The 10,459-nt window shown below is 45.6% G+C and overlaps 1 protein-coding gene across 1 annotated transcript; it reads left to right on the top strand.

Annotated features, from left to right (window-relative positions):
• The first annotated feature begins 1,473 nt into the window (after nt 1–1,473).
• Nucleotides 1,474–10,242, top strand: LOC134396134 (zinc finger and SCAN domain-containing protein 2-like). Its single transcript, XM_063122506.1, has 3 exons — nt 1,474–2,464; nt 5,221–5,347; nt 7,039–10,242. The coding sequence occupies exons 1-3, from the start codon at nt 1,694–1,696 to the stop codon at nt 8,817–8,819; spliced, it is 2,679 nt and encodes an 892-aa protein (XP_062978576.1). The 5' UTR covers nt 1,474–1,693; the 3' UTR covers nt 8,820–10,242.
• Nucleotides 10,243–10,459: the final 217 nt, after the last annotated feature.

A 10,459-nucleotide genomic window follows, 5' to 3' on the forward strand; every position in this document is an offset into this window, starting at 1 on the left:
GGGAGTTGTAGTCTAATGGATCTGGAGAGCGCCAGGTTGGAGAAGGCTGCTTTATCCCGAGTCTTCATGGCCACCCGGAGGGTCTTACTGAACAAAAAGCGCAGAGCAGTGGAGGGATTCCCTTGACGTAGGTCCATTGCTTTGGGGGTGTCGTCAGAGGGTGGCAGATGGTTAGTTATTAAGGCTGCAATCCCATGTTTAGACAGGGGGGGACTACAATTCCCAGCACGCAATTAAAGATTGTGTCTTTAATAAATTATTATTGTGTTTTTGCTGCCAAGGTGGGAGGTGAGGTGAGGTGCTTGGGGGATCTTCTTCCCCAGGTGCCAAAATTACTTAGCCAGCCTTGGTTGGGGGACTCTGTCTCAGACAGTAAAATGTCTTCAGCCAGACCAAGTTCATAGAATCATAGAATAGTAGAGTTGGAAGGGGCCTATAAGGCCATCGAGACCAACCCCCTGCCGAACGTTGTTACTCTTTAGGTTTGTCTAGGACCACAGCTTTAAATACTTCCAAGCCTGCAAGCTTCTCTGGGCATAATTTTTTTCTCATGGCTGAATGACAAAGGTATTTCCACCCCCTCGATGGTGAGCACAGCAGGATAATTCAAGCGATCTTGAAATTTATGTGCTCTTAGTGTTTTTGCATGAGTGGGGATGTTGGTTTCCTTAGAATTAAACAGTTCCCTCCTCCCACTCCATGGCAGCTTGGAAAAAAGGAGGCTAATGAAAGACCTGATAAAGGTGTACAAACTTATACATGGTGTGGAGAATGTGGATAGGGAGACATTTTCCCTCCCTCTCTCAAAATACTAGAACCCGGGGTCATCCCATGAAGCTGATTGGTGGGAGATCCAGGACAGATCAAAGGAAGGACTTCTTCACGCAGCGCATAGTTAAACTACGGAGTTCACTACCACATGGTGTAGTGTTGGCCACGGTTTGGATGGCTTTAAAAGGAGGTTAGATAAATTCATAGAGGAGAATACTATTTATAGCTACTAATCCTGATGGCCATGTGCTACCTCCAGTAACAGAAGCAGTAAGCCTATATACACCAGTTGCTGGGGAACATAGGTGGGAGGGTGCTGTTGCACCATGTCTTGCTTGTGGGTCCCTGGACGACAGCTGGTTGGCCTCTGTGTGAACAGAGTGGTGGAGTAGATGGATCCTTGATCTGATCCAGCAGGGCACTTCTTACGTTCTTAGTTCTAACAAAATTAATACATTATTAAGATTACCAGACATTTATTTATTTATTTAATAAATTTATATAACGCTCCATAGCCGAAGCTCTCTGGGCGGGTTACAAAAGTTAAAAACAGTGAACATTGAAAAATATACAAAATTTTAAACCATCAAAAATATAAAAACAACAGTATAAAACAACAGTATCCATTGAATCCTTCACTCCTATAAGTTGTCTCTCTTATTTTCATTTTGTGTTTCCACCCACCCACCCCAAGCTGCAGAAGGTGGCCATGTTTGCTCGAAGAAGGATCAGTTCTCAAGGGCCGTTGAAAGGCCTTGATGCTTTGCTCTGTTACTTGAGAAGAGTCCCATTGGATTAGTCTGTTGTGCTGATGGAACTTCACCGATACAGTGCGTTCAGGGGTATAGATATACCTCAAGACTGGTGCTGAAAAAGAGAAGGGAAGGGAAGAGCACAACAAGGCAAGTGGCTCCGAGAGGAAATGGCTGTGACGCAAGAGATAGTGGCTATTGGGTCTCTGCTACAGGAGGGTACGGATCCAGAAATAAAGATGGAGGAACAAGACTCGGTAGACTCTGAACCAGGAGAGGAAAGAGACAGGACGGTTCTTTCAAAACCCAAGAGGAGTAGTGAGGAAGCTGGTCAAGATGTGAAACAGGAGCCAGAGGAAGGGCCATCAAGGAATTGGGATGCCCAGTTGCAAGATTTTCTGAGGACACTCCAGGGTTCTCGTTCGGTAGGGGAAAACCTACAACTGCCTGAGCGGAGGCCATGGAATGAGCTGAATACATCTCATGGGCCTGCCCAGGAAGCAACAGATGCCGACAAGTGGCCCAGAGGATTGTGGGTTTCCCAAATCCAGCCACATCTCACTGGGGCGGCCGAACAAGAACACGAGATCCACCTGGATATCACACCCAGGGGGAAGGAGAAGGAGGAGATCGTAGCTGGAGATGCTGCTCGGGTGGAGACACAGCGCCAGCGCTTTCGGACGTTGTGCTACGAGGAGGCTGGCGGGCCTCAAGAGCTTTGTGGGCAGCTCCAGGAACTCTGCCGCCGGTGGCTGAAGCCGGAGACACACACCAAGGAGCAGATGCTGGAGCTGGTGACCCTGGAGCAGTTCCTGGCTGTCCTGCCACTGGACATGCAGACCTGGCTCAGAGAAAACGGTCCAGAGACCTGTGCCCAGGCCGTGAGCTTGGCAGAGGGTTTCCTTCTGCGGCAGCGAGAGGAAAAAGGCTGGGGACAGCAGGTGAGTCTGTTTCTCCCTGGTGCCCTTGAAACACCAGTATGTATGTATGTGTGTATTGGTCACAGCCACAAAACATGCATTACTTGCAAGCAGGACATGAGTGCAACAGCAAAGAGTAGCTATTTTTGTTTAGAATCATAGAATAGTAGAGTTGGAAGGGGCCTATAAGGCCATTAAGTCCACCCCCCTGCTCAATGCAGGAATGCACCCTAAAGCATCCCTGACAGATGGTTGTTCAGCTGCCTCTTGAATACCTCTAGGGTGAGAGAGCCCACAACCTCCCTAGGTAACTGGTTCCATTGTTATACTGCTCTAACAGTCAGGACGTTTTTCCTGTTGTCTAGCCAGAATCTGGCTTCCTGTCACTCAAGCCCATTATCCCGTGTCCTGCACTCTGGGAGAATCGAGAAGAGATCCTGGCCCTCTTCTGTGTGACAACCTTTCTAGTATTTGAAGACTTCTATCATGTGGTTACAATTCCCTGGGGCTAGGTTATGAAAGTGAGGCAGGCAGAATCATTCAACAGCAGCAGGAGAATGAGACACTGGCCTAATTCACACATAATAACGTTCCATGCGCTGTTTAAATCATGGGTTGTCTGGACTGTGAATGAATATATTGCCTTCTGCCTGCTCAGTGCTTCCATTTTGCATCGGTTTAGCAAACAACCCAGGGATGCCCCATTGCTGGGTTGTTTGATGCAATGTCCAAACCAGCACACTGAGTTGTTGAGGGACAAACCCTACAGAATTTGAATCTGTGCTTTGTTGATGGGTTCAAACACTGGGTTGATGCAAAGCAAAAGTGGCAGGAGGCAGCTTGCTCACTCAGTCTCACATGGCCATGATAATTCCTGGGTTAAACAACCCGTGGGTTGTCATAATGTGTGAACCAAGTGCCTTTCCGATTGGTCAAGAAGAGGGAGCTTTTGCTGGTCTGTTTTGGGTTCAGGAGGGAAAGAGATGGTTCTCAGTGCTTCACTGGAGCAAACAAGACAGCGGAAAGTGTGGCGATGGATTTAGGAGGGAGGAAAACTCAACTTGACAGTCTTTTAGCATTTAAAAAAGCAATAAAGACTGGTCTATTCTGGTAGGCCTATCCAGTGAAATTTTAGAATGTTTTCAGGATGTTAAGGATGTTTTAATCATGTATGCTGTTTTTTTAATTAGTTTTTAATGTGTTTTATGTTCACTGTTGTTCCCCGCCTCGATCCAAGTGGAGAGGCGGGTAAGAAATAAATTATTATAATTATTATTAATATCCATGGAATTGTGGTGGGAAGAGATGTTCAATTTAGCTCAGTTCTCGACACACATGGGGAACCTTTAAGAACAGACATTCTGTTGCAAATGGCCTATGCCTGTCTCCCATCCTAATTTCCCCAGAATGCCTCTGGGCCCCATGTGATTCTAGGAAAATGAAAATGGCGTCTGGCTAGCCAGCATTTTGCTTAGCAGCCGAGGCATCTGCTAAAAATGTTGGGGAGGGAAACAAACTATCATTGATGGAGGGATATTTCATAGGGAGAAATTCTTTTATTTTCTGCGTGGGTGCAAAACATGCCTCCTCGCTTTAGCTGAGCCTTGCTCAATGAACGTGGTGCAAGATCCAGCTTTGAAATGGGCTAAACACGGACTGGATTGTGCCTGTTGGTCATATCTACAAGACAAGCTTGAAATGTGGCTTACTTTGTGTTTAAGGCTGCTAGGGTGACCCTATGGAAAGGAGGACAGGGTTGCTGTATCTTGAACAGGGAAGAGGGAATGTCAGCAGGTGTCATTTGTAGGCATGCAGCACCTGGTGAAATTCCCTCCATCACAACAGTTAAAGCTGCAGGAGCCTTGCTCTCTTTTGTATCTGGTCACTCTAATATAGCTCCTGCAGCTTGAACTGTTGTGATGAAGAGGGAATTTCACCAGGTGCTGCATGCATACCAATGACCTGCTGAAATTCCTTTTTCTGCACAACCCTTCAAGATACAGGAGCCCAGTCCTCCTTTCCATAGGGTCACTGTGGCATTGCCCCACATGTCTGCCTTTGTATATCTACTGAGTGCAGAATGTAGGACTGAGTGGGTGTGGCTGATGATGCTGTGAAAGGGGGGAGGAGTTTAAATGTTGGTTAGGTGGTTGTGAGTGGGGAATGTGTCAGTTAGGATTGTCAGTGGTGTGGAGAGTGAAAGGAGATAAGATTTTAAGAGAGTTAAGATTACGGTTTTTATTAAAACTAGTAGATAAAGCAGGTTAACTTGAATTTGAAATAACTAAGATCTGTTAAACAAAAATAAACATTTTATTTTGTTTCGTTACCTCAAACCACGTGTCTGCTTGGCTTTATCACCTGCTCTACAGTCACTATCGTAAACGCCTTATATATAACCTTCAGCTTATTACAAACAGTAAAACCTTTTCAGATTCTAGCCTTTACTCTCTCATATGAGGGAAGGGTTGTGTTTTACCCTACCCTCAGGTTGTTCAAATGGTGGCACTTGGCTTGAGGAGGGTTTGTGTGTGGCAAGGCCTGGGGTGAGAGGCCTGTGTCGTGACAGTCACCCTAAAAGCTGCAATCCTATGCAAAAGTAAACTTCCATTGAACTCAGTGAGACTTACTTCGTGAACATACAGAAAATGTGGCTATACATATTGGGGGGGGGCAAATAGAAGTAAATAACCCCTTGCCACCTACTCTGGCGACATGTTTTACTTGATTCCTAACTACATTTTGAGCTCATTTTCCCCTTCTTCCTGCCCCTCTAGGTCATAGGGATGTCAGAAGAGGAATCTGTAAATCCTCCCAAAGCAAACCAGCCCGTGCCAGACACGTTGAAGACGCAGCTTTTTACAGAGGCCAAGCAGGAGAACGATGCGAACGGGCAGTTTTTGAGTAAGTCTCTCCGGGGCTCGCCCCATTGAATATTGTGGGGTTCCTATAGCAGCTCCACCTCTGCCTCATTCTCACTTCTAAAATGAAGGGCTGATCTTCCCAGAATGCACGGCTGCATTGTCTTACTTAGTCCTCTAATTCAAGAGAAACATCCAATTCAAAATTTTATTTATTTATTTACTTACTTATTTTTACATTTATATCCAGTCTATTTTTCCTCACACAAGGACCCCAAGGTGGCTTACATGGTCAACTTCCTCCTCTCCATTTTAATCCTCACAACAGTTCTATGAGGTAGAGGTTAGGCTGAGAGGGAGTGACTGGCCCAAAGTCACCCAGTGAGCATCATAGCCAAGCGAAGGATTTCCTGAGTCCCAATCTGACACTCTTAACATTGGGAGCCAGTGTGGTGTAGTGGCTAAAGTGTCAGACTGGGAGTCGGGAGATCCGGGTTCTAGGCCCCACTCGGCCATGGAAACCCACTGAGTGACTTTGGGCCAGTCACAGACTCTCAGCCCAACCCACCTCACAGGGTGGTTGTTGTGAGGATAGAAATGGAGAGGAGGAGGATTATGTCCGCCGCCTTGGGTTCCTTGGAGGAAAAATGGTGGGATATAAATGTAATAAATATATCAGCTAAGGATAGTGTGTCTCCTCTGAATGAATGCTTGGAGGCAGTAATGGGCTGGATGAGGAAAAACAAACTGAAGCTGAATCCAGACAAAACAGAGGTGCTTGCTGTCAAGGGCTCTGACCTAGGTTTGGAGGTGTGTCAACCAGTTCTGGATGGGGCTACACTCCCCCTGAAAGATTGTGTTCGCAGTTTGGGGGTGCTCCTGGATCCGTCGCTCCAAATGACAGCCCAGATAAACGCGACAGCCAGGAGTGCCAACTATCAGCTTCGGCTGATACGCCAGCTGCGCCCCTTCTTAGAGTCAGAAGACCTAAAGACGGTTGTGCACGCGCTGGTAACCTCAAGCCTCGACTTCTGCAATGCGCTCTACATAGGGCTACCATTGTACCTGGTTCGGAAACTTCAAGTAATTCAAAATATGGCAGCCAGGCTGGTCACCGGTACACCTAGGCATGACCATATCACACCAGTTTTAAAATCTCTTCACTGGCTGCCAATTAGTTTCTGGGCAAAGTACAAAGTGTTGGTCATTACCTTTAAAGCCCTAAATGGTTTGGGTCCAGGTTACCTGCGGGATCGCCTTATCCCATACAGTCCGCCCCACACACTCAGGTCCTCTGGGGAGAACTTACTTCAGTCAGCCAAGACTAGGCTGACATCAGTTTCCCAGAGGACCTTTTCTTCTGTCGCCCCTGGATTATGGAACGGCCTACCAGAGGATATTCGTAATATTAACTCCCTCTGTGATTTTAAGGCAGCTTTGAAGACTAGCCTTTTCCGGCAGGCCTACCCAGATTAATGTAAAATCAAGAATTTTTTAAAAATGTGTTGATTCCTGCAATAATGTTGTTCCCCGCCTCGATCCAAAGGGAGAGGTGGGTAAGAAATAGATATATTATTATTATTATTATTATTATTATTATTATTATTATTATTATTAATAATAATAATAATAATAATAATAATAATAATAATAAATAAAAATACATACATGTAATAAATAAAACACATTGGCTCTGGATTCAAATTTGGGTTGTCTCTCCTCTTTTTCCAACAGGTGACGAGTGGCCAAGCAAAAGTGAGGAACAGAAACCCTTCCTGGAGATTCCTGAGCAGTTCTCATCGCCTCCCAAAACAGCTAAAGGGGATGATTTGTTATGTCAGAGAGAAGGTGTTAAAAACCAGCACGGGTTAGTGAGGCAGAATGGAAACGACAAAGAGAAGGGGCCGGATCAATTTGTTCACTCACAGCATGTTCCCAAAAGTGTTAGTGAAAACCCCACTTGGCAGCATGATGAGAATGAGGTGCAAAACAACGGAAGTGCTGAAAGCTCGCACCTCACCCTGCACGAGGCCACTGATGCAGAAGAGAAGCCATACAAGTGTTGGCACTGTGGGCAGAGCTTCAGTAGCAGCTCAACTCTTGTGACACACGAGAGGACCCACGTGGGCGAGAAACTGTATAAATGCTCCCACTGTGGAGCCAGTGAGAGAACCCACACTGGTCAGAAGCCCCATAAATGCTCATGCTGTGGGAATACCTTTGGCTGGAATCCTCACGAGCGAATCCACACAGGAGAGAAACCATATACATGTCTAGAATGTGGGAAAAGCTGCAGCCAGAAATCAGACCTTCTTAAACACCAGAGAACTCACACAGGTGAGAAACCATATAAATGCTCGGTGTGTGGGAAAAACTTTCGAAATGGCTCGGGTCTCAAAGTGCACCAGAGAATCCACACAGGTGAGAAACCGTATAAATGTTTGCACTGTGGGAAGTGTTTCAGCTGGAGCTCCCACTTTATTTCTCATGAGAGAATCCACACGGCAGTGTGCTCCTACTGTGGGAAAAGCTTCAGCCAAAAATCGGAGCTCGTGGAACACGAGAAGACCCATGGGCCAGAGGAGTTGTTTGCCTGTTTTGCCTGTGGGAAAAGCTTTGATGTCAGTTCTGAATTGGTTGCACATGTGCGGACCCACAAAGAGAAGCCGTTTGAGTGCTCAGTCTGTGGGAAAACCTTCAGGAACAGTTTGCAGCGCATTGCACACCAAAAAGTGCATACGGGAGAGAAGCAGCATAAATGTTCCCACTGTGGAAAGAGCTTTAGCCAGAGGCAGAGTCTTATTATTCATGAGAGAATCCATACGGGAGAAAAACCACACAAGTGCTTAGTGTGTGGGAAAAACTTCAGAAACATCCCTAATCTTAAATCCCATGAGAGGACCCACACAGGAGAGAAACCATATAAATGCTCCCACTGTGACAAAAGCTTCCGGTGGAGTTCCCACCTTGTCTTGCACGAGAGAATTCACACAGGAGAGAAGCCTTACAGATGCTCAGACTGTGGGAGAACTTTTGACAGGAGATCCAATCTTCTTGTGCATGTGAGAATTCACACAGGACAGAGACCATATATCTGTTCAGATTGTGGGAAATGTTTCACCTCCAGCTCTGTTCTTCTGCGACATCAGAAAATCCATGCAGGAGAAGAAGCTTGTACATGCTCAGATTGTGGGAAAACCTTCAGGCAGCGATCGGACCGGACGGAGAAGGTGTCGAAATGTTCTGAGTGCATCAGAAGCGGTTACCTGAGCTCAAGTCTGGTTGCGCAAGTGCATGTGGAGGAAAAGCCATTTGAATGTTCAGTTTGTGGGAAAACATTCAGAAATAGCTCTCACCTCACGGCACATCAGAGCGTCCACACCGGCGTTCAACCATATCAGTGTTCAGACTGTGGCCGAAACATTGTGAGGAGGCCCAATCTTCTTGCACCTGCAAGTGACCAAGCAGGGCAAAATCCGCATAAATGTTCAGGCTGTGAGAAAAGGCTTAGCTAGAGCTCAGTTCATACGAAACCGGAACAAATTGTAATTGGATTTCCTGCCATTCATGCTTCATGCACTTTGGGCCTTCCCTTCCCTTTAAAAATGAAGTTCCTTTCCATTTACTATCCTCTGCCGAGAGCCATTTAATTTACCGGCTCTAAATGTGAACCGCTTGAGGATTGTATTACAATTAGCGGTAGATAAATATCACAGATAAAAATTAATAAATAATAATCAGGGGTGTTGAACCTCAGACCTGGGGACTGAATCTGGGCTGGCCACGCCCCTTTCCCTTCCCCCACGCTGATCATTGGCTTTTTTTGGTAGTTTTCTGGTTCTTGCATGGTTTTCCCTCCCCTCCTTTTCCAAAGGGTTGAAATGACTTTCCTAAGGCTTGGTTAAGAACTTCAAGCTAAAATATGCTGGTATTTTTGGGTGTTTTGGCTCCACCCACCACTGGAATATGGCCCCTGAAAGCTTCTCCAAAGTGAAATTCGGCCCTCAGGCTGAAAGAGGTTCTGCATCCCTGTTTCAGACCCTGGAGTTAATAGTCTTTCGGGGGAGGAGGCGGGAGAGGGGAGCGTTGCAGGGCCCTGGTTATTACTTTAGCTGTGAAGTCTACAACATTTCTGTTCCCTGGCTCACTTCCATTCCATGCTTTACAACTGCTTCTACATTCCTTTTATTTATTTTAATTTTGTACTTGCATATATAACAAAAACAACAAAAAGAAGGGGGAAAAGAGAAAAAAGAAAAAGGAAGAACATGACATAAAATATATCCATACACCATCATTTACAGCACCAATAGAATCATAGAATTGGAAGGGGCCTATAAGGCCATGGAGTCCAACCCCCTGCTCAATGCAGGAATCCCCCTTAAAGCATATATTCTCCAAATGAAAGAGAGAAACAAGAGAGAGTTTTCATCTGTTGTTTGGGTTTCATCGGGGGTGGGGGTGGTTGTATCGTCTTCCATGTAGTCACTCAACCCTGTATATTACCTTGGCCACTGGTTGCCATTTTGAGTCCCATTGATTTCAAGGTTAAGGAAACCTCAAGGAAAGTTAAGTGCATGTTTTAACTCCGTTCCTCTGAAAGCCTTGGGACTTTAAAAGCACTCACTTGTGATTGCATTGTGTTGGACTTTCACATCTGCGGAGTGGGGGAGGCTGAAGAGATTTTCAAAGCTGATGTTTGGACAAGGCTAGAACGGGACCCCTCCGTCTGCTTCCACTTTTCTGTCAAAGTATGAACATTGGGAGCTGGCACGTTCTTTCCCTCATTTCTGGTCTGGACAAGGAACAAAAGAAGAGCTCTCTATGTGGTTGTTTTTTTACAAAAATTAAAACAACCTTTATTGTTTTAAAATGGTCAGGCCAAACACAAAATGACGAGCCTGCCTTTATTTGTTAGGTGTTGGGATTCAATATGTGTGTATGTCTGTGTTTTTCTTTGTGCTTCAGTAAAGTTTGGTTGAAAATCGAATCGGGGTGTTTGTCCATGTTCTATATTGTATTGTCTGACCTAAACTCTTAAAAAAAACCATTGGCTTAGATTCCCTTTTAAAAGAGACTCAACAGTTTCATGGAGAACAGGTTTATTAAAGTTTTAGCTATGATGGCTAAAAAGAACTTCTGTGTTCAGGGGCAG

Source organism: Elgaria multicarinata, chromosome 3 (assembly GCF_023053635.1).
Source record: "Elgaria multicarinata webbii isolate HBS135686 ecotype San Diego chromosome 3, rElgMul1.1.pri, whole genome shotgun sequence".
Classification (NCBI taxonomy): Eukaryota; Metazoa; Chordata; class Lepidosauria; order Squamata; family Anguidae; genus Elgaria; species Elgaria multicarinata.